Raw genomic sequence first — 24229 nt, forward strand, 5'->3', positions numbered from 1 at the left:
GTTATAGTTCAAATGTAGTTTTTATATATACATTAGCGTTCAAAAGTTTGGGGTCAGTAAGAACTGAAGAAATGACTGCCTTTATTTAGTAAGGACACATTACATTCATCAAAAAAGTGACAATAAAGGCATTTATGTTACAAAAGATTTCTATTTCAAATAAACGCTGTTCTTTCGACCTTCCTATTCATCCAATATTAATCAGTACAACTGCAATAAATGTTTCTTTAGCAGCAAATCATCATATTAGACTATTTCTGAAGGATCGTGTGACACTGAAGACTAATGATGCTGAAAAATAGAACATTTACTTTTGTAATAATATTTCCTCAATATTAATGTTTTTCCTGTATTTTTTTTTTAGCAAATAAATTCAGCTTTGGTAAGTATATGAGATTTGTTCTCATCATATAATATGAAAAAGTATTACTTCAACTTTTAAAATGGCATTGGTGCCTAATGGTGCCCAAAATGAACATGGTAAACACAATGAACAGACCTTCATATTCTTGTGTTTTAAATCAAGACACTGCCGCTCTCATGAGAAGAAAACAAATTCACACAACTTCACACTTGCTAGTATGATTACATGCAAACATGAGTAGACACTTTCAGACCTGCGTGCGAGGGCCTCTCTTCTGCCACACACACACACACACACACACACACACACGTCAGAGTGTATATAGCATGTTTACCCTCCACTGCGCTTTGTCACAATCCCAATGCTATATTTGCATATTTTATTGGATTAACTTTAAAAACCAAAGAGCCTTGTGACACGTTAAAATACGAGAGAAAAACCGAGAGGGAGAGAGAGAGCCTTGCCGTTCTTATAAAGGAGACTCATCCAACATTACATAGCATGACAATTTTGGTGTTAGTTAATATGAAAGATTCAACTTAGGGGAAAAGTCGAATAAATATGAGACCTCAAATGCTTGAGGTAAGAAGGATCAAAGAGGTTTTGGGTTGTCTTTTGGGTATTAGACCGATCTTTGAATTATGAAGCATATGTTTTTTTTCTTTTCATGCATGCAGTGTAAGGCAGTATCTCAACCAGGGGGCCCGGGGCCCACTAGGGGGCATCAGCAAACTTTCAGGGCGCCCCCCAAAAAGTCTTAAAATGATTCAAATATAATAACAAAATCTTAAATAAAATGCTAAAAAAAAAACAAGATTACACTATTATATATTTATTACAACAGAAGTACATATCAGTCTAGGCAGGAGGGAATGTTGTCTTGGACAAAGGGGAGCCTTGGAGACACTGCTATTTTTCTGCTATTAAATTTTGGGTATTATGCCCATAAACAGAGTTTACTGATGGGAGCAGATGTACACACATATTAAAGAGATCATCTCAAATTTAATTTAAAAAAATTAGAATTTTACTCACCCTCATGTCTTTCCAAACCTGTATGACTTTGTTTCTTTTGTGGAACACAAAGAATATTCACACTGCTCTTTTCTATCAAATAAAAGCGAATGGTGACTGAATGTCAAAGCTAAGTTACCTTTGAAAACTTGAAACACTTTGTTATAATGTGACACGTTACATGTACTTGCTATAATAACAATACGTTATGCATAATTACAAGAAACTAACCCTAACCCCAGTAAAACTCTTAAAATGAAAGGCTCTTTATTTAAAATCCATGGAATGGAGCACAAAAGGTTTGGGTTTTTTTACAGTGGAAAAAGGTTCTTGATTTATTTATTCTTTGGATTATTAAAATGCTCTTCCCACTTAGAGAAATGAGTGCAAGTACATAGTTAATTAATATTACTCAGTACTTACACTGTTTGTCACCTTGAAATAAAGTGTAACCTATGGAATATAGTGCAAGATTCACGTGGACTACTGTTATCTTACTTTTATGCTTGACGCCCATTGTATGGAAAAGAGCAGCTTGAACATTCTGCTAAGCATCTCCTTTTGTGCTCCAGAAGAAATAACATCAAACCAGGTCTGGAATGACATGAGTAAATTATGACAATGTTCATTTTGGGTTGAACTCTCCCTTTAATGTGACAAGCTACATCAGGTTAACAGACACTTGTGATGGCACGAGCAAAAAACACAAGGAGTTTCGTGCAGAACACGCATGATAGCGAAGGAACTGAAACAGAAAGAGAGAAAAAGGGAAGACATAACGAGGCCATGGATGTATCCTTGTAGAAGATGAAAAACAAGGAAGGGGGACACGGAGGGCACGAAAATGAGAGACAGAGGAGGCGGAGGAGAAGGAGGGTGCCAGCTTTATTTATTTCCGGTTGACAAAACCCTCCGCTCTCTTCCTCTCTCATCGCCTCCCCCCATACCTACGTCTCCTTCTTTGTCACTCGTTCAGAGGATTCATGGAAAAAGACAAATAGACGGAGGATTTGAACTGAAACACAATGGGAGCATCTTTCTCCGTGTGGGTCATACTTTTTGAAATAGTTACAAAAATGAAGCAAATGAGAACGGATCCTAATAAAATGTTGGTATTATTTAGTGTCAGCGTGTTGCACAAATGTGACGTTGAGTGCGCGTTTATTATGTGTGCTGGTGTGTGAGCGTACGCTCCTTCAGGGCACATTTTTTCAGTGTCTTGTTAGTTCATCCCTGTCACCCTCTCTCTCTCTCTCTGCTGGGGGGGAGGGGGAAGAGAGGTCACCATAGCAACAATGCCGGGACAAATTAACATCAAGTTCTTAAAAAAAACATGTGTACATGTATGAGAGTGCATGTATACGTGGTAAATGAGTAAGTGTAGTACTTGATATCCAGTGTGTGACGACTAAATCCGGCAGAGGCACTGATGTTAATGCATCAATTACAAATAATTCATTAGGCCCACAGCCTCTCCATCACTCTGTGTCATCCGTTTGGTTCCAGAGCACTTGTCTTCTTCCTTATTTTGTCATCTCTGCCCTCCCATTTCCTTTACCATCTCTCTCTTTCTTTCTCTCTGTGTGTTGTTGTGTGCCCCCAGGCTACAGAGTGCCACGTCCTCCCTCTCCCCCCCTCTCTCTCTGGCCCTGTCACCTTCAATTGCTCCATGGTACTAGACACACAGCCACAGGCAAAGAGAGAGAAGAGAAGGGACACACACATACACAGAGAGAGAGAGAGAGAGAGAGAAAAGGGGTGAGGACCGAGGGACGAAGCGTTGTGTGTGTCTGCAGAAAGACAAAGAGGTAAAGAAAGAGGGCAGGTGTGAAAAGTTGTGCAAAAAGATGTGAGGGAGGATGAGGGGTCGAGAGACAACCGAATAAGGAGGCGATAAAGTTGAAGGAGGCATAAGTAGACACAGCTAAGTGGCATTGGTCCTATAGCATCCATAGGTGCAAGTATACTAAATTTTTCAAATAAAAAAAGTATTTCTCATAAGCAGGCTAATGTAGAAACTGGATGCAAAAACTGTATATGTCGGTTTCTGCAGAATTCAAGCCCCCGTATTCATAAAGTTATATGCACTACCATTCAAACATTTGGGGTCAGTAAGATTTTCTAATGTTTTTGTAAGAAATGTCTTATTCTCACCATGGCTGCATTTGTTTGATCGAAAATATACAAGTATAAACAGTAATATTGTTTTCTATTTTAATTAGCTTTACATTTTTATTTATTCCTGTGATGTCAAAGCTGAATTTTCAGCTGCCATTACTCCAGTCTTCAATGTCACATGATCCATTGTGCATGCCTAATATTTTTGTGGAAACTGTAATCAATGTTTTTTGGGGGGGTTTTATCCTGAAAGAACTTGTAACTTTATAAATGTCTTTAGTAATTAGGCTAAATTCCATTTCATGCATCCTTGCTGAATATTTATTTTAAGAAAAAAGAAAAAGAAATCTTACTGACCTCAAACCCTTAAACAGTAGTGAATGCTGGCCCTTGTGTGTTTGTTTAGGAAATATATTTTGGCTATTTGAATTATGCATTAAGCTACCAATATTATTATAGAGCCCTCAGTTCAATTGAACACTTATCATGTTCATTCTGCAGAATTTTCCCCAGGAAATATTTAAAAAATCTGGATTTGTCTAGGCCTGCTCATAACCAAGTACAGACCTTTTAGCTCTACTGGCAACGCATGGCGATGGCAAAACAAAGGTTAAGTTTGATTCCCAGGGAATATATTTGTCTTTATTTTATTGCAATAGGCCTATATATTATTGCATTTTTTTTATGTATTCTCCTTGATGTCAAACTGACCACAAACAAATGACTGTTTTGGATGTCGAAAGTGTATGCCAACTGTGCATAAAAAGGGGATTAAAGCTTTAGTAATAATTATACTGTGTAAAAGAGGAAGATTTCGAAGATTTAAAAAACAGGTTAATTTCAAAAGCAGCTAATCTTATTATAGGCTACATACAGCTCTGGAGCTAACAAAAGTATTTCAAAAATTGATGATCTCCGTTATCCTCATTAGAGCACATTAACCCCAAAATCTTTTGATTTTCCAATCGCCACAGATCTATTTATTTGTTTTGATAATGAAGAGGGCATTTAAACAAGATACTTAACTTTAAAAACGAGTTTAATAGACTATGATTGATGAGACAATAAGAAAAAAAGTAGGCTATAGACCAAGGCTATCTCTTCTAAACACGTGAGACATTTAACGTGTGATCTGACAATGATAAAGCACTTGAGGAAGAGGGTTTCTAAAAGATTCTGAAAAATATCTGTTTTGATCCAGAGGTTGAGTCTGAAATAACGTTTGTAATTGCGGTAACATATTAGCCTAACACTTGCCATCTCGCAAAAATAAATAAATATATATAGCCTATATATATATATATATATGAAGACTTCAGATGCAGAAGCCTCTAAGTGCCATCTACAATTTTCTTCTAGAATGATCATTTTTATCAAGCTTGTATGTTTATGTTCAGTAATTTCACTTTAATGGCAATGATAATTATCTATTAATTGTCATTAAAGTGAAATACTTTACTACTTAGCCTATAAGAGACGTATAAGTAATTTAAAAGACCACTGACCAGAATATGAACTTGCGCCTTAAAGACTTCACGAAAAACAGTTTGCATGTTACATTAAGTTTATTTAACATGCATGCAACTTTATTTATTTCCATTAATGCATCAGTCCAAACGCAATCTGCACAATATTTCTGTCAAAGATGAGCTGTCCTTAAAACTTTTTTTCCAGTTTGTCAAAACGCGCCTTGCTCTCTGATGCGCGTTCGCGTGTCAACGTGGCGTTTTGCAGCCAGTAGAACTTACAATTTTCCTCGGCCCCGCCTAATTTGGTCTTGTGATTGGCTCTTTTTCCTGTCAATAAAACATTTTGAGGACACGTAACATCGTTGCCCCGCCTAATTTTACGTGCACTTTAAAGAACAGTGCCAACGCGTACTCTTCAACTTCAGGGTGTACTCAAGCAGAAATCACTGCAGGCTTGGTAAGTCATTTCTAAAATGTAAGATGAAAAATATTTGCACTTTAAACTTAAATTGCACATTTGTAGTTTGTACAGCCAATTGCTTTTGTACAGTTCAATCAATACTCATTATCTGCTGTAAATATATTAGTTTTTATTATTATTATGCTTTAAAATAAAATAGTTGATGGTTCTTCTGAAAGTTTAAATAAGATACCCATGCTGTATAATTTAGTTTAAAATTAAAGTTAAAGTTACATTTTCATTGCCAAGCACAATGACTTTATGTGTTAGTGTGCAACTTACTTTTTCACGTCAGAAAGAATTAATAAAATCTTTCTCTGTCTTTCTCTCTCACACACACTGTAGGGAGAACATGCAGCTGCTCTTTTTGGGGACACTTGCCCTGTTTTTTGGGGTCACGGTTGCTGTGCCGGCACAGGAGAAGCGTGTACATCATAAGCCTGACCTCAGTGATCATGCTCACGATGATGCCCATGGTTTCCAGTATGACCACGAGGCCTTCCTGGGAAAAGAGGAAGCCAAGACCTTTGACCAGCTAAGCCCTGAGGAGAGCAAAGAGAGACTAGGGTAAAATTGAATATGTGAGAATGATACAGAAAACAGCAGAATAATATTAGCATGTGTCTTACTTTATTATATATATATATATATTTTCCCCATGCAGAAAGATTGTGGATAAGATTGACACAGATAAGGATGGTTTCGTCAGTCATGCTGAGCTACACCACTGGATCAAGCACAGGCAGAGGAGGTACATCGAGGAGAACGTGGACAAGCACTGGAAAGAGTACGACCAGAACAAGGATGGGAAGATTGGATGGATTGAGTACAAGAACACCACATATGGATATTATATGGGTAATTAAAACAACCCTTTGAATTTGGGTGTGGCAGCTAATCATGTTTAATGAGGAACTGCTGTTTAAAAGGGGATTGAATATTTATTATCTACAACAATAGTGCAATCTTGGCAAAAAAGAAAAATTATTATTTCAGGTAAAAAAAATGTTGGGCAAATAATGTTTAGACCATAAACATAGACAATACACACTGCAGAAGGAAATAATATTAATGGTTGACTTATACTATGTTGCTGTATTCCAGATGTAGAGTTTGATGATGTGGATGATAAATCCAGTTACAAAGCCATGCTGACTAGAGATGAGAGACGATTCAAGTCCGCAGACCGGGACGGGGACGGTGTCGCTACCAGAGAAGAGTTCACTGCCTTCCTTCATCCAGAGGAGTTCGACCACATGAAACACATTGTGATACAGGTGAGGTGATAATAGAGGAAGGGACAGATGATTATTATGATAGAGAAATCAGAAAGAGGGACAGATATCAAGGCAAGACAATACAGGGAAAACCTTTTTTTTTTTAAATGACTGGTCAGTTTTGATATCTTGCTTCCATAACTTCCACTGGTCTTCTTTCAGACTAGGAAAGAAAACATCCAAAATGTACATTTAAGTGTTTATTTGCATTTTGAAGGTTTCAATTACAGTATCTTTTCCTATGTATTCAAATAGTTTCTTTTTTTTGTTAATATTTAATTCACATTTCAAAAAAACATGAATAAGTTATAAGATATCCAAAATTAACTCTGATATGTCAACAAAATGAAACAATAATTTTGAATCTAGCTTCATTAAAGAGATTTCTGTTCTGGAAATGTATGCATATTAGTGCATATTTAATTAGATAAAGCTCAATTTGCATATTTAAACAGAACATTTTTGAAAACTTGTAATACAAAGCAATTTTGCAATTGTTAATGTAAGTAATCAACTGGAGAAGTATGGCGATGTCTGTTAATTGACATTTTTACCCTATTCACCTGTGGTATTTTGCCTTGACAATTAAATGTACACAAATGTCTTTAAAATATTTTTTTTCAAACATTGAAATGTATTAATATTACCATAAACTGCATATGCCAACAACATGCAAAATTATTAACATGACATAAGCTGGGAGAAAAATGGCCAAGTAACAGATGAATTACTGTTTTGCTATTTAACATTAACATTTATCCTCTGTCAATGCAAGCAATGGAATAGATCACTAAACATTTATCCCTCAATGTTACAGGAAACAATTGAAGACATTGACAAGAATGGTGATGGCAAGATTAATCTGCAGGAATACATTGGTACATTTCTACAGTGTTTTCCTGGGAAGGAAAAAAAAACATACATTAGAACTGATATTTTGTGGCCATATAAATTGAAAATAAGTGCATGTGTTCCTTTTGACACTAGGGGACATGTTCACCCCTGAAAATGGAGAAAATGAACCAGATTGGGTCACAACAGAGAAGAAACACTTTTCAGAGTTCAGAGACATGAATAAGGTATGCAGTGGGAAGGGAATCTGTTAGCATCACCTGGAGTGTTTCCTGGCTGTTCTTTCAAGGTTCACGGTTTGGTTTTTTTAGGACGGTTTCCTTGATGCCAGTGAAGTATCTCAATGGATCCTCCCTGGAGAGGTAGACCATGCTGATAACGAGGCCCGGCATCTCATTCACGAAACTGATCAAGACAACGTAAGTGACATCCACTGGGTCTACATATGGGTGGCTTCATTAGTTCGCAATAATGCATAAATACCAATCAATTGTTAATATAATTAATCTTTACCTCTGTCTTTCTTTTAATTTGCTACCAATGAATCACAATGGACTTCCATCCGCTCCATATAATTGACTAACCAGGATGACAAAATCACAAAGGAGGAGATTCTGGAAAACTGGAACATGTTTGTTGGGAGCCAGGCGACTAATTACGGAGAGGACCTCACTAAAAGACACGATGAGCTTTAATGCTAGCATATCTGGGTATAGGGGAGGGCAGTATATTTTGGGTGTAGGTAAGAAGATAGGAACAGCTAGTCTTCATTGCCTGTTGGGTAGGAACATTTCCAGGGTCAAAGTTCAGGGGTTAGGCTTCAAGCTTCTGAATCAGTGAAGATAAGAATCTTACTGAGACAGATAAGCATTTTATTTATTGTCAAACACATTTCAGCCTTTGCAAAACAATTATGATGAACAAGCACATTCCTTATGAACAGACACTCCACAGCTTGATTATATTGTGATGAAACAGGCATACATCTTCCACTTGAGAGATGCTCAGGAATTCAGCACTGAATTTAGGGCCAGTTGCATCAGTATTCAATGTAACAGGCCTATTTTGACTGTTACAAAGTAAATTTCACATTAGTGGTGTGTGATTTCACGTTCAACATACCACTCGCATGAAAAGAGGTATAAAGAAATGAAACCAGAGCAAAAAGGGAGGGAAAGAGGGGTTGGATTCAGTAGGTACATCAGTTGACTTAACTTAGAAAAGTTATTTATTAAGTAAATAGACTTCATGCGTAATTGAACAAATTAAATTATGTGGAATTGTCAAATTCACATAACTTAATTTTTTCAATTACACATGAAGTTTATTACTTAATAATTTTAAGGCAATGGGTTTCCTCACTTTTTTAAAGTTAAGTCAACTGATCACGTTTTACAGTGTGGGAGGAGACAAAAGTGATTGACACTGTATTGGTGGAACATTTTTCTCTCTGTGAATTCTAAATAAAGCCATGTTGGTTTAAAAAAAAGATTTTGGACTGGGGTTTAATTTCTGTGTTCTCACAAATACATTGCATTATCATAGGAGGTGTAATTGTTACTCACAAAAGCTTATGAAATAATTTTTATTCTTAATCTCTTTTTCCAAACTAAATCATTCTTTCCCCTCTGCATTTTCAAAATTGTGTCTGTATCCTTTGCTGTCATTCTCAGGATGGTCGTCTCTCTATCAGTGAGATCATGGATAGAATGGATTTCATTAAAGTTAGCACAATAACCGACTTTGGGACCCTGGTAGAAGATCATGATGAACTTTAACCCTGTTATGACCACAAAAAGCCTGAATGTCTCTTCAAACTATTAAAATAAGACAAACGTGACTTTTAAAGTGTGTAAAATGAATTATTTATTGAAAAGAAAAACATTCTGTATATAGTGTACACATAACATGATAGTATCTTTAGGGCCAAAGAGAAACAAATTTAGCATCCACTCAATTACCCCTCACCCAAAAGCACCAAAAAAAAAAAAAAAAGGGTCCTGCAAAATGAATGATAATATTTACAGGGTCAAAGCGTTGTCCAATCCTCTCGTTTATGCTTGCATAACGGGTCTGGCCTCTTTAGCTTTGAGATCCACTCCTGAGCCCGCGAAGCCAGTCCCACCCTGTCCACGAGCAAAGAGACATTTAAACACTGACTTTTTGCGAGTATGTGTGACATATTGAGACATTTTCTTCAGCACTATTTCTCTTATACACACCCTCTGAAGGGGTATGATGTCCTTCTCTTTCAGTTTGTCTCCAGTCACTGGATCAATCATGTCTTTCCATATGAGCTTCTCCACACACTCCATAGTGACTACGGCTCCACTTGAGGGAAAGACAGTACGCACAAAAAGAGAGAGAAACTAGAAGTGAGAGGAAGGACTAAATGTATAAAAAGGTATGAAGCCAGATCAATTCTTGTTGAATAAACAATGTAAAAGTCAAACTCACGAGGGTCTGAGAACTGCACTGGGCACCGAGTTCCCAAGCGTGTCTTTGGTTACTGCACACACGTATCTGTCCTGAGGATCATGTAAAACATTTTCTGAATGGTTCAAAAACAAGGTATACAATAATTCAAAGTGGCAATATACATTACTGTTCAAAAGTTTGAAGTCAAGTCATTTTTATAAATATATTTAATATATAAATATGGAATATTTAATTTTACTATTATTATTTCATGTAAACATTTCATTACTTTTATTCCGCAAAGACATTAAATTGATCAGAAGTCACAGGAGAGACTTTTGTAATGTTACAAAAGATTTATATTTCAAATAAATGCTGTTCTTTTGAACTTTCTATTAATTAAAGGGATACTCCACTTTTTTTTGGAAATAGGCTCATTTTACAACTCCCCCAGAGTTAAACAGTTGAGTTTTACCGTTTTTGAATCCATTCAGCCGAACTCCGGGTCTGGCGGTACCACTTTTAGCATAGCTTAGCATAGATCATTGAACCGGACAAGACCATTAGCATCTCTCTCAAAAAAATGACCAAAGAGTTTCGATATTTTTCCTATTTAAAACTTGACTCTTCTGTAGTTACATCGTGTACTAAGACCGACGGAAAATGAAAAGTTGCGATTTTCTAGGCTGATATGGCTAGGAACTATACTCTCATTCCTGCGTAATAATCAAGAAACTTTGCTGCCGTACCATGAGTCCAGCAGGCGTAATGATATGACGCAGCGCCTGAAAATAGGTTTAATAGGTTAGACAAACTAATGCAGAGTTCAGACTGCATGATTTTAGCCCCGATTTTGGCTCGCCGACAGGTTTTGAGAAATCGCCGACAAATGGCAAATCGGTGCTCGTTCACGCGAGTGACAATCATGCCGTGTGAATGAGCAAAGACATGATCTTAGAGAATCGCCGACACCCCTGAGATATTTGGCATGCTAAATATCTGGACCTGTCGGCGATTTAAAATCCTGCTGTGTGAAAAGTGTTCTGACTGAAAACTACATCGGCGATGACCGACAGCCAATGAGAGAGCAAGATACAGAGCAGCGGGGAGTTCGTTGAGGAGTTATAGGCCACAATATCAGTATTTTAATAGATATATTTACAATTATATCAAACAGAAACAAAGCACAAACATTTGCTTGACCAGCAGCAACAGCAGCACATTGCAAAATTATTTATTTACCCCCAACTCTCTTTGCAGAACACACAGTCCTTGCTCCCCTTGTCTTCCCAGCCATTTCCTCATGCATAATATGTTTTTCTTTTTCTCCTTTTTGCTGCAAATCAGTGCACAGACAATTTGGATCGCAAGCTTCTTGCAGGCTATAATTTTTAATAACAATTTCAGTCTCGCGCGAGAACTGCGGTCTTACGCACGCGAGATTTTGCGTTATTTCCTTATCACTTCTCGCGTGTGTTTGGTTGCGAAACGTAGTTTGCGGACCAGACAGAAGTTGTCGGCGATTCTTCCTCCTGTCGCCGATGCATCGTGCAGTGTGAACACACCAGCAACTGAATGTTACCCTGGATAGTCGTGCAGTGTGAAAAGAACAGTGACCCGACTACTTTGAAAATCGTGCAATGTGAACTCGGCATTAGTCCCGGTCACGGTGGACGTTACCGAGCTGGGGACTATTTTCAGGCGCTGCGTCATATCATTACGCCTGCTGGACTCTCATTCTCTTTCTCTCATTCATCAATAATGAGAAATGTTTCAGCATTATTAAATCAGCATTAGATGTATTTCTGAAGAATCATGTGACACTGAAGACTTATCAGAAGTAATTTTTGAACTAAATGCAGCCTTAAATCTTACCGACCCCAAACTTTTAAACTGCAGTTTATACAGCATTAAATAGGAACAGAGAGATGCGGCTCAGGAGAAATAGAGGAAAAGGTGGGAGATCACAATGGTTTACTTCTTACTTGGCGTGTGAGGAGGGCCACTCGGTCCAGACTGGGGTCCAGTGGAGTGAAGCGCACTGAAATCAAATCACTCATCTTCAAAGGATGTCCTGACATGGGGCAGAACACTGTCTTTGACTGAAAAAGCAGGAGAGCAGGAAAAACATTTAACGATAATTGATTGGGTCAAAAGAGCTCATTATATCTTTGTGAAGTGTATAACTTGAATTGAGAGCATGTTGATCTGCCTAGTGTCTCATGCAGGGTGATAAACTTTGAAAGACAACAATAATGACAAGAAGATAGTGAACACACAGAGTGGAAAAACGACTGAACCAGAAGGGCGAGATGGACAAACAAACCAATCAGGGGCATCATGACCGACCAAAAGAACATTTGGCAGAAGCATGCAAACTGATTTCAGGGTATTACAATCTCTTGTGTAATGTTCTTCAATGAATGATATGAGACAACAGAAGACCCAAGGTTAGGGACACGTGGCTGGCAGAGAGAGGAAAGTGACAGATCTAGAAACCTACAGGTTTTTTAACCAAGGTGGGCTTGGCCTCTGGAGTGAGGCTGGGAATCCAGAAGCTGGGCAGAGCTGAAGAAGAACTGGACTCCCCTGCTGAAGTGTCAGAACTGGTTGAGCCCTTCTGGCTTTCATCATCTTTAGATTTACCTAAAGAGAATTGAGTTAACATACATAATCAAGCAGGATTATGTGTAATCTTATAGAGTTATACTTTACTAAAGTGGTTCCCAAACTTTTTAGAGTGGCATACTCCCTGAGGCATTTACCATCCTTCTGCATACCCCCTTCTCTTCCACTTAGACTGCAGTCACACCTTTTCCATTAAGGAACCATTTTTGCCTCCTAAATTGATTTTCAAGTGCATTTTTACCTATATAAATAACTTTATAAAATAAATAATGTTTTAAATAAAAAAAGTTCAATAGAGAAATATGCAATGATGGTAAAAACAAAGTGAAACTAACTAAAACCGCCAGAAGCTGGCGGTAAGTCACTGGCTGTGTCCGAAATCAACCCCCATACCCTTAAATAGAACACTATTTGAGGGGACAGCCATTTATAGTGGTGTCCGAAACCATACTGGACATTATTAAGTGCACTCATTCAATCCCATAATGCACCGCAATAACGAGTGTACAACCCATGTATGCTCAACAGCTAGAGAATACCCATTATGCATTGTGACGGTCATGCCGAATAAATTCCCGTGTCTCTTCAGAAGATGGCGCCTGCAGCTGAATCATCCATTCATTAATTTTCCAACCGCTGGTCGGATGTGGCTACAGCGTAATATCATACAGGTATACATTTTAAAATAAGTTTAAAATTATTATTAAACAGCAAGCACAAACGACGCTCTCACGATTCGTTTAAAGCCGCAGAATCGTTCATGAAACACCCCTGTGCGTTGCAGTCCTGCTGTGGCTTTCGTTGGAACTATTATTTTTGTTGCAAAATAGAGAAAATACCAACAATACTGTTTAAAATGTACCTTAATATTACCCTTTTTTTGGTTGACCTGTTGTATCATAATAAATGTAACGTTTGCAATTGTGTGGTTATTTGGGAACAACTGCAGTCTTGCTCGTAAATTAAATGATCAACATTAAAAACTTTGTTTTTGTATCAAAGAGAGTTTGATTCTTAATCGATCTCAATCCACTCGCTGTGTCTATACTTGTGCTAAATCCACACTTTTACAAAGGTACATAGTCGGATACATTGGCATGTATTTACAGCATTTTTCCAGTTAGAAATACATCCTCGGTTTAATGTTATTTTAAGGTGGGTAATTAATCCCACTGTCGTTCCACGTACCCCAGTTTGGGAACCACTGCTTTAGTTTAATCTTATCCCCCAATTTCCATACCTGAAGTGAAGGGGTTGATTGGCTTGGAGACGATGTTGTTCTCTCTCTGTCTGAACTTCTCGGCTCTCTGTCGCTCCTCAGACTTGGACTCCAGCTGGCCTTCACTCTTCAAAGCCTGTTTCTGCTTCTCATATGCCTGAGTTTAAAAATATATGCATGTCTGTTAGACAAACAGAGAAGGACATTTACATTTGGAGCAAAAAACACATGTAAAAAGTGGCCAAACCTTCATTTTCTTGGCAATTTCGGTTTTCTGGTGAAGGATGTATTGCAGAATGGCTTCTTTTTCATATATGTATCCATCCTCACTGCAGTAAGCAAATATAAACAAACACAAGCTGCTTACATGCGAATTGGCCAGTCACATCCAGCATATACAATTAAGGCCGCATAAACACTTATATAACCGCATGCAAAGACAATTTCAGCACCAAAACAATTATACGTGTAAAAGTGGGACTCGTACGTTACAACAGGGTCCCTGCAGGGCTGTAAGGAGAGACAGCAGCAGTCGAAATCTTTGATCGCATCCTTCCCCAAACGCACACTCTGTGTCCCATAACCCGAAGCGGCTGGCAATGTCAAGAGAGATGCACAATTTGTTATAGTAACTATATATAATGTATTAATAAGTGACATAACACCACAGAAACATCGTTAGATAGATAAATAAGAGAAGGGGTTCATTACCGGTGTCTTTCCTCTTCTCATGATAAGTGTAAACGGCTCCTGCTGTGCAGTTCTTCCCGTGTCGAGTCATGTTTGTCTTTTACAGAACAAAAATCTATCGTTTATGTGAGTTTAGTGAACAGATTTATGCACAGTTTTACATAACGTAACACGTTGGCCCACTGATGTATAGCAGCTAATTGCTTAGTGAGGTAAGTTACTCGACGAGGATTGGTTATCAGGAAATCTATAATAGTCGTACACTTATGTTACTAAGCTAACATATATAAATAAAACACACATAAATCAAACACAATATGTTCTTTCATAGAGTAATATCGTATTCAGAAGCGCAGAAGTCGCTGTTTACCTCCTACGATCGTGACCCGGAAATGACCTGTGCCTGGCTCCTCGTAAATTTCAGAATAAAAGTTTACAGAGATCGTTGGTATCATTTATATAGTCTTTGGTATCATAGATATGTATTCGTATATATATATATATATATATATATATATATATATATATATATATATATATATATATATATATATATATATATATATACATATATACATATATACGAATACATATCTATGATACCAAAGACTATATATATATATAGTCTAGTCTTTGGTATCATATGTATTCGTATATATGTATATATTTATATCTGTGTGTGTGTGTGTGTGTGTGTGTGTGTGTGTGTGTGTGTGTACGCATGCGGCATGTAGGTCTATAGGCTATACGCCATATGGTTGGTATCAGTTTTTCCTAATAAATCCCAAAAAAGGTGATCTACCTACTAAACAAACAAACAAATAAATTTCATTACTGATTTGATCTTGATTATCGTAGATATTCTGCTAAAATAGCATTTTACAATTTACACCAAGGACGATATAACTAAACAGTTTTAATAATTGTCTTAATTCAATTCAAAGTCAAAAAACGATACAGAGGAATCTTTTTCAGAACGTTTTATTCAAGCTGATGAACGATTATTAAACACACTGACAATCAGAATCCACCTGGCGTTCAGTGTAACTGCAGCGCGCTCTTATAAAAAACAGAACGTTATCGTCCCTGATGTAGACCTTTACAGTCTATGGTGTAGACGCAAATATGTGAATGGGTCTTTATTCTTGACCCTATGTATAGGCCTACTAATTAGCTCATATTAGCCTCTGTTTCACCTTCTGTTTCACCTTCTCTCTCACCCAGATATTTGTGTGTCTTAAATATGCTCACAATGAAGTTCAGTGAAGTTCGTTGACGGTAGCTGATCGTTTTGAGCTGCAAGATGGCGATTGGCAGATGACATATTGTTAGACAATGGTCAGACAAACATTTTAGCATTTGTACGTAGCTATTTGTAAAAACTGACCCACTAGAATCGTATCCTTATATTCTTATCAAAAGATATAAAATCCAAATATCTAAAAATCCTTTGCTGTTCAGAACTTTTCCTTTTGTTTTTCTGCTGAAGAAATAAATGCACAATTTGACAGCCTACGACTTAGGCTATATGATGATACAGACTTCTTTAGTTGGATGAGGTACCCTATCCATTTAAGGCCATAATTCATGTAGCCTATAATTATCACAACCCATGTTTGGAAATCATGTTGCGTTAGCTTAACGATTGACAGCAAATAAGTGACGAACTATTATAAATTATGGTGTCGACAGTGATATAAAATGCTCTTTTTCATAGGCTATTTAAAGAAGCATTATATTGAACTTACACATAAATAAAACGTCCCATCATTTTATTCCATAAGTAGCCTAGTGTCAAAACAACACAGGTTTGCAATTACATTTCATATCATAACTTATGTTAATAACAAGACTGTTTAAAAGGGAAACATGTTATTCAATTAAATAAACTTAATTTAAGGTAATGAAATTTTAATTCCACGTGTAGGCTATGTATTGACCGGACTGTGGCGTGTGATGCGATTACATCAAAAAGAGAAAAAATAACTTAAAGACAATGAACATAACGCTACAATGTAAATAAAATCTGTGAAACGCAACGCCCAAATACACGTTCCTCTTTTGGCCACATGGTTGTATGAAGTGGGTTTAGTTGTCATCGTCATCATCATCATCATCATCGTCGTCATCATCAAAGACATCTGCGACCGTCCTGAAAAAAAGAGAAGAGATGACATCATTATTGTCATGGTTATAACAACTAGTGTTGCAGGTTTATTTGCAGGAGAATAATATCTTACTTATAGATGGATCCAGAAACTGAGTCAACAAAACCACCTTTGAGGAAAATTTAAAATATGTAATGAGTTCATAATATAATCAGACTTTATCCACAAATTATCCACAATCTAAACAACTAAAATGTGCTTATTGTTGTCTAGAGTTTTTCTTACCTGGCTGGCAGACGGTGTCACAAACAGGACAGATATAGCACTTTCCACAGTCCTGAAGAGACAAAAGACAGTTAAAATGTCCTGATAATTTCATGCTATGATCTTTTAAATAATTGTGTATGTGAATTTTTATGGGGAAAATAACCCCCATCAATATCCACTCTGTAAACCTGAATAAGTTAGCAAAACTCACAACATTTTAGGTAATCAGTTACATAGATTTTTTTAAGAAATTCAAAGTTTGAGTAAGCAAAACTGGCAGTTGTTTATTTTGTACTTGAAATATTTGTGTAAAGCTAAATCACACATTTAATTTAGAAATGATCATGTCATTTCAATTAAATTTTAGTGGTGGAATCGTGGTTAGCCTTAACCAGCTAATTTGGTAAATGCTAATTTGTTAATTGGTAACTCAATGCCTTGATAGCATTACATTTGCTGAATGAATATGACAATATGGCACATTTCTGTTCTCAAACCAGGCTCATGCTCCACTCGTCACCATGATGGTAACCCCCCCCCCCCCAAACCCAACATAACAGAAACTCTTTTAAAGTAGCATAGCAAAACATTAAACACTACTAAATCTCCCATTTAACATTAATCTTATAACATGTAATTTTAGCATTTATTCGAGGTGTCATGGCAAAGCATGCTGGGAAATAGAAATCCCAGCCCAGTTTCAGTTGAATTTAAGTTTGTCTAAATTAAAAGAAACAAGTTCATTAAACTCAAAACAATGAAACAATTCAGATTACTTAAAATGAGTCAGTTTTGTGAATTCAAAAGAAGAAAAAAGTTATAAATGCTCATAAAAGTTAATTTGATTGAACTAATTTGTTTAAGTTTAACCAACCAATTAATTATTTTTGAGCATTAGGGTTTACTAGCTTCAGACAACCACATAATTAGCATTTAATCAGCTATGTGTGAATTCGATGCTGTATTTTGGTGGCAAGTTTCCTGAACAGAGAATCAAATTAAGCCTGAAAAGCAATATTCAGTGAAAAAGTTAAAAGGGTTGCAAATAGAGGGTAAATTACGTTAATCGCTCGGGGACTAGTTCGTTTTGGAACTATAGTGATGGATTTTAGTTATTGAAAAACTCTTTATTTACCATAATTTGGTAGAATGGTAGAAAAATGCGAGAAAGTAATGTGATAACCGGATTTCATGCAAAATGTGGGACACGGTCAAATAGCCTATTTCGTTCTGGTAAATGAAATTAGTTAATAATTAAAATAGTTCTTACAACAATGAATTGAATAAAGTCAATATAACGATACTGTGGGGGGAGTACGCTGTATTCATGGAATGTAGCTCAGTGAGCAAAATCATACAGTGTTGAGCTACTGGTCTTTCCTGAACTGAGTGTGTGCATTGTTTTGTATTGAGCTGTTTAGTAAAAGTTTTGTAGTTATCTAAGAAAATGTGTGTTTGTGGTGGATTTCTCACATCGCAGAAGTCGCAGTGTTCAGAGTCGTCTCCTTTTTTACATGGGCACTCATCACAGCTGTCGCAATGCTGAGGGAAGAGATCAATGAGAAATGACTAAATCAACACCAAATTCAAAGCAAGACTGGTTGAGGTAAGACAGGCTGAATGAGGGCAAAAGTAGACTACAACTCATTGTCCACTTCATCAGACTAATAGATCCTACCTCACAGTGGACACAGAATGAGCAAATGGATCCATCATGATAATCATCATCATCGTCGTCATCATCTGAAAGAAATGTTATCAGCTGTTTGTTTTTTTATCGTTATTGACGTGTTTGTAAAGCGTGTGGTGAGTAAGGTCATATTGAGGAACAGAATGAATTAGTCTTACTCACGCGAACACCACTTTTCCTCATTTCCTCTCTCACACACATGCACACACATAGGGTAGACTGGGTACAGTTGAGACACTTTTTGCGTTTTGATTTTTCACACAAAAATAGATACTGAAAAGAAGTGAATTTCCACATGACATGCCACATGACATTTTTTTTAGCTTATCGACTAAGATATTATCAATCAATAATACCCAGAAGTAGTTTATATTTTCCACAATTAGCTCATGAAAATAAGGTGCTTTTTGTCTCAACCTTGTCTCAACTGTACCCATATGTGGTACAGTTGAGACAGTGCATGGTACAGTTGAGACACCCATTTCTAATGATGTAAAGGTAACTAACCATTCATTATAAATATGAAAAATAAAGACAAATAAAGAAAATAACAATTGGGCAACATTTACGTTTATTCAACCATTTATATTCATTCATTTTATTTAAATTAGCACTGGTTAAAATTTATAAAGCAGGAACAAGATATGAAACAATAGTTATTAATAATACACAGTTTAAATATCACAAATATCAAATTTTATTTTCATTTGCGTCCTATGTTGGCTAATTACGACGTTTAACCTGTTATCATAACACTGAACAACTAAACAGTGTGTTTCCTAATAGAACTCTATCGGGGGTACAGTTGATACACGTGTGTCTCAACTATCCCCCGCTGGCCACCTCGCATATTTCTCTAGATTTTGCAATTACCTTGCATGACACAATACCATGAAATATGCCAGTTTTTAGGGCACAGAATAACATTTGTGGTGATACCAGTTACGTTTAACAGTCATATAGGGATAGTAAGCTATTCATTGTGGAGAGTGCATGGTGAAGTGAACGTCCTACTTTAGAAAAAAAACTTTTCCCGATATCTTCGGATCGGAGATGCGTCCATTGTTCAAATTTCCCACGATCAAAGAGGACACTAATACGCATGGGCACAGCAAAAATCACAACTTGTGCTTGCTGCGAACGCAAGTTATTTAAGGTGTCTCAACTGTACCTATGTCTCAACTGTACCCAGTCTACCCTACAACTCAGCACACGTTTGTGATTAACTGTATGTATATGAATATGAACACTTTTTACACACTCACACACCCTAGATAATATAATCCAAAGAGATAACATAAAGTGACAAAAAATTCAACTACCATGTATAACTATACAGTTATTGTATATTTTTCTTAAGTTTTATGTTAATACATCACAATTTAATCATCACATCAAATTATTGTAGGCAATTTATGGGCTACCACTATAAAGTCTCTGTATTGATTACAAGCATGCTATCCAAAAAATTAATTAATTAATTTAGGCTTACAAACATTTCAAGACATACACTGTGTTATAAATAACAGAGGTAACAGAAATTACACCGTGCAACACAGGATCATTTGATTTATTCGTTTCAGAGTGGGGTTTAAATATGTGGTGCCTTGTACAACACCATTGTGCTGCTTATAATGATGACACAGCAGATATTACACTAAACAGAGAATGAAAAACAAACAACAGGAACACAAATTATAAAAAAAAAACACACAGTAACAACAGAAAAAAAGGATTCAGTCTAAACAGTTATATTTTAGCATCTCCTGATAGTTGCTGTATTGCCTGTTCCCTTGTGATACTTTCTGTTTGTATCAACATGAATATGTAAATTATGAATGAACATTCTCTCTCTTTTGCTACCTCTCCACTGCTGCAGCCTTAGTTTTGTCCTTGAAACACTTCATACTTATTGTCCCTGACTGCTCACTGTACGTTTCCAGTTGTCTGTTTTACTAATTAAATTTCAATGAAAAAAAAAAAAACTAGAAAACTAAAATGTAATATTACAGCAATAGTGCATGTTTAAGAATTGGAGAATGTACATTTAGAGGGATGAGGATTTTCTATTCCTTTTTTGCAACTATTTAAAGAATGAGAATCATTTCTGGTAAGGATAATGAAATAAATAATTATTAGCATAAATAGAGATAACATATGAAACTTTTATAAACCCATATAGTTCATTTAAATACCACTCAATGAGTTTACAAGCAGACAGATCAGGTTGGGTACATGTCACTTCTGTTACAGATAATCTCTACAGAGAAAGAATGAGATCTGGGAGATGTAGTGAAAGAGAGAGAATCTAGAACCGATCTGTCCAATCAGTCTGCCTTCCTATACTCCCCACAACCATCCAACATCCTCCTGTCTCTCTCTCTCTTTCTCTATCGGTCCCTACTACTTCTCGTTGCTCTCTCTCCACGATATATTTCCCCACTACATCGGCCTGTCTCTCTTTCTTTCTCTGTAGTTTCACACAAATGCAGAAGATTCCAAATTCAAACAGGACAAATAGAGGGATGAAGGAAAGGTTGGAACCCGCTCTTTCAAAACGAGACAAAAATCAAAGAACGATCTGATCTATTGGGCCAGAGTAAGGCCTGGGGCTCAGACTGCAGCGCTGGGTTTGTTTTTTTCTCTTTTCTCTCTTAAGTCCTCAGTTCATAAGCACTGTACTGTACTGCACGTCAGGACTTCAAGCAGTCCGCCTTCAGTGGGCCCACAGAACTCATAGCTCTATTTAGGCAGGGAAGAGAAGACAGAGAGAGTCAAAGACAGCCAGGGGGATGGACAGCTGGAGAGGGGAGGAGGTGGGGCTTGCGCTAAGCTCTGAGTGATCTGATTGGATAACATGACCGACTGATTGGACCTCAACTACAGCAGGCCAAGAGCAACGTTTTGAGACAGAGCTGAGGTGCAGATAGTGGGAGTGGCCAAAAGGCCCCCCTTGCTCCTCCCCTCTCTTTCCCAATTTGGTGAAAATACTTATGGAGGGCTAAGAGAGGGGGCAGATGATTCGCTAAGTTACAGGGGGATTCAACGGCACTTCGAGAGCAACTTTACGTACCTTCATGGTCATCATCATCATCATCATCATCGTCGTCGTCATCATCATCGTCATCATCGTCATCATCATCGTCATCATCATCGTCGTCATCATCGTCGTCGTCGTCATCATCATCATCGTCGTCGTCATCATCATCATCGTCGTCGTCATCATCGTCGTCGTCATCATCGTCGTCGTCATCATCGTCGTCGTCATCGTCGTCATCGTCGTCATCGTCGTCGTCGTCATCGTCGTCATCGTCATCATCGTCATCATCATCGTCATCATCATCGTCATCATCATCGTCATCATCATCGTCGTCGTCGTCATCGTCATCATCGTCGTCATCGTCATCATCGTCGTCGTCATCGTCATCATCGTCATCATCGTCGTCGTCATCGTCATCGTCATCGTCATCGTCGTCATCGTCATCATCATCATCGTCATCATCATCATCATCATCGTCATCATCATCGTCGTCGTCATCATCGTCATCGTCGTCGTCGTCGTCATCATCATCATCATCATCGTCGTCATCATCATCAGCCATCAGTCCTTCCTCGTGGATGAGTGGCAGATCCTGGGCTTTGACAGATGATGAGGGAGCCAGCGGTGTCTGGAAGGAGCACAGTAGGGCCAGCAAAAGCCCCAGCACCAAGCTTCTCAGAGTAGCCATGTCTGATCAGAGCAGTAAATCCAAACACAGGAACGACAGTGTAATGCTCCTGCACGTGCACCTGTCAAACCAAACCCCAACGCAGACACCACCTGGATCACACACACACTCTCAAACACACTCACACGCGATCACACAGACGCTCAGATGCACCCAGGCTATGGCGAGGTAGAACAGGTGACGAGTAAAGAGGTCCAAAGTATTCCAATAGTCCACACGTTTGTTCCCAATGACAGACGAATACGACAGGGATCCCTTCGCAAGCCGTTGTCTGTTGTAGATTTCTTAAAAATAGACGAAAAATGTTTCCTCTGCGTTGATTTAGCTCTTCAAGACTACCAAGACCTGTGTGGTGGGCAAGGCAGTGTCTGCAGCACGGACCTCACTACTGGTGCAGAGACAGACAGACAGACAAACTCGGGGGTAAAATGAGATGGGGGCGGGGGCCTGGGGCAAATGAGTGACAGGGCCAAGTGCAGGCCGCCATACCACCAACCACCGGCCGTGCACTTTAGGCTGGAGGTGTGAGAAAGAGAGGCCGTCTGCATACCCCATGATAACTTTAGAGATGGCAGTGGGACGGAGGAGGGGTTCCAAGGAGAGTATGACCATATATCGAGAGCAGAGGGTGGAGGAAAGGGGTGGGATAATTAGATCTATATCAAGACAATGAGCAAAGAGGAGGAATTGTTGAATAAAACCAAATGAGAGATGGAGTGATTAGCACAAACATCTGCAGTAGAATGCAATTCACGTGCACCAAGTTTATGACGTTTATTGCGTCCGTGCAGTTCATTCGTTTGTGATGGTCATAAATCCAGTTGTCAATGAAAAAAATAAAAACCATAAAGTTGATGTATAGAAACTCTCTCACACACATGCACACACACTGAAAAGATTTCCACTTTTTTATTTTTCTGAACAGTCATCTGTCAATCGACTATGGCAGTAACAGCGCTGTCTGACCCTTTCCCTCTCATGTGTCCCCAGAATAGTGTGCTGAGGGCTGGGTGGGGTGTGAGTCTCTCTATTTAAAACCTTGCTCTACCACAGTCAGGGTAATGTGACCTTCCCTGGCACAGTGCACCACTGACTCCCTGTAGACCCGCTCCAGCCCCAGCATACCACACAACTGCCCCCCAGTCAATCTACAGTATCTATATTCTTTTCCTTCTGTATTCCTCATTCCTTTTTTAGTGGCTGTTTTTTTGTCGACAATCAACCAAATCGCTGCAGTGATGCACTTTATGAACACTGTGAACACAGTGACTGAAATGGCACCATAGGAAACACACACACACACACACACGAGATTCCTTTAATATCTCATAACTATAAGGTTCAATTTGTTAACATTAGTTAATTAGGTATCATGCTATCATTAATGAACAGTATACTCTTATTTAAATTTAAGTTAATTGTACATGTGTACATTTTTATGTGAATTACTTTTAGCTTAAAAAATATGTATAGATTAATAATTATTATTAATTATAGCCATAGTTATATTAAACATAAATAGTTTAATAAAAATGTGTATAATATATATATTAATATTATTAGTATACTAAGGGTACTATACTAATGTATAATATACATTATATATTTATATATAATGAATGAACATAAATGAACAATAGTAATATTTACGAAGAAAAAAAACATTAACGTAGATTAATACATGCTGCATAAAAATGATTTGTTCATGATACCTAATAGGTTGAAGCTTACTGTGAAGTGTTTCTCGATTGTTTTTCCTATAGGACGTGCCGGGTGGGGGGAGCAGCAAGATGTTAAATTGCAATGTGGTTGAAAATGGATATGTATGCAGACATGCCTCTGAGATATCATGTCCTTGATCCTTCACTTTTCCTTGATCCTGCTCTTTCTACTCTGAGGAGAACATCTGCGTATGTCCTGGCATCTT

The 24229-nt window shown here is 37.6% G+C and overlaps 3 protein-coding genes across 6 annotated transcripts; 1 reads left to right on the top strand and 2 right to left on the bottom strand.

The window, feature by feature from the left end:
• The first annotated feature begins 5323 nt into the window (after positions 1-5323).
• Positions 5324-9402, top strand: rcn3 (reticulocalbin 3, EF-hand calcium binding domain). Of its 2 annotated transcripts, none has more exons than XM_084405670.1 (8): positions 5324-5422; positions 5771-5992; positions 6090-6283; positions 6530-6702; positions 7520-7580; positions 7690-7781; positions 7866-7973; positions 8142-9035. In XM_084405670.1, the coding sequence occupies exons 2-8, from the start codon at positions 5778-5780 to the stop codon at positions 8247-8249; spliced, it is 951 nt and encodes a 316-aa protein (XP_084261796.1). In that variant the 5' UTR covers positions 5324-5422; positions 5771-5777; the 3' UTR covers positions 8250-9035. The 2 variants fall into 2 exon arrangements, with proteins under 2 accessions (XP_084261796.1, XP_084261797.1); XM_084405671.1 differs by lacking the exon at positions 8142-9035 and adding an exon at positions 9228-9402 and having other exon boundaries at positions 5330-5422.
• A 1-nt stretch (position 9403) lies between these two features.
• nosip (nitric oxide synthase interacting protein) lies at positions 9404-14984 on the bottom strand. 3 transcript variants are annotated; one of them, XM_084405693.1, is made up of 10 exons: positions 14880-14984; positions 14531-14606; positions 14307-14412; positions 14067-14148; positions 13841-13976; positions 12476-12618; positions 11958-12074; positions 10012-10082; positions 9777-9885; positions 9404-9680 (listed from the first exon to the last, which is right to left on the bottom strand). In XM_084405693.1, exons 2-10 carry the CDS (start codon positions 14598-14600, stop codon positions 9609-9611), a joined length of 906 nt encoding a protein of 301 aa, XP_084261819.1. In that variant the 5' UTR covers positions 14601-14606; positions 14880-14984; the 3' UTR covers positions 9404-9608. The 3 variants fall into 3 exon arrangements, with proteins under 3 accessions (XP_084261819.1, XP_084261820.1, XP_084261821.1); XM_084405694.1 differs by lacking the exon at positions 14880-14984 and adding an exon at positions 14726-14776; XM_084405695.1 differs by lacking the exon at positions 14880-14984 and adding an exon at positions 14731-14749.
• A 1280-nt stretch (positions 14985-16264) lies between these two features.
• LOC311290304 (uncharacterized protein) lies at positions 16265-22829 on the bottom strand. The gene is made up of 6 exons (XM_084408723.1): positions 21648-22829; positions 18563-18627; positions 18358-18426; positions 16903-16954; positions 16750-16786; positions 16265-16661 (listed from the first exon to the last, which is right to left on the bottom strand). The coding sequence occupies exons 1-6, from the start codon at positions 22300-22302 to the stop codon at positions 16598-16600; spliced, it is 942 nt and encodes a 313-aa protein (XP_084264849.1). The 5' UTR covers positions 22303-22829; the 3' UTR covers positions 16265-16597.
• Positions 22830-24229: the final 1400 nt, after the last annotated feature.

Source organism: Rutilus rutilus, assembly GCF_951802725.1.
Source record: "Rutilus rutilus genome assembly, chromosome: 1".
Classification (NCBI taxonomy): Eukaryota; Metazoa; Chordata; class Actinopteri; order Cypriniformes; family Leuciscidae; genus Rutilus; species Rutilus rutilus.

Excerpts from the sequence above, each read along its gene's own strand:
- rcn3 (XM_084405670.1), top strand. The coding sequence starts at position 5,778 with ATGCAGCTGCTCTTTTTGGGGACACTTGCCCTGTTTTTTGGGGTCACG. Across the intron at positions 7,782-7,865 it reads AGTTCAGAGACATGAATAAG|GACGGTTTCCTTGATGCCAG; the intron begins GTATGCAGTGGG and ends TGGTTTTTTTAG. Across the intron at positions 7,974-8,141 it reads ACGAAACTGATCAAGACAAC|GATGACAAAATCACAAAGGA; the intron begins GTAAGTGACATC and ends TTGACTAACCAG.
- nosip (XM_084405693.1), bottom strand. The coding sequence starts at position 14,600 with ATGACTCGACACGGGAAGAACTGCACAGCAGGAGCCGTTTACACTTAT. Across the intron at positions 14,149-14,306 it reads TGCAGGGACCCTGTTGTAAC|TGAGGATGGATACATATATG; the intron begins GTACGAGTCCCA and ends TGCTTACTGCAG. Across the intron at positions 9,886-10,011 it reads AGTGCAGTTCTCAGACCCTC|TGGAGCCGTAGTCACTATGG; the intron begins GTGAGTTTGACT and ends CTTTCCCTCAAG.
- LOC311290304 (XM_084408723.1), bottom strand. The coding sequence starts at position 22,302 with ATGGCTACTCTGAGAAGCTTGGTGCTGGGGCTTTTGCTGGCCCTACTG. Across the intron at positions 18,628-21,647 it reads TGATGATGATGACCATGAAG|ATGATGACGACGATGATGAT; the intron begins GTACGTAAAGTT and ends CATTTCTTTCAG. Across the intron at positions 16,787-16,902 it reads TGACACCGTCTGCCAGCCAG|GTGGTTTTGTTGACTCAGTT; the intron begins GTAAGAAAAACT and ends TTTTCCTCAAAG.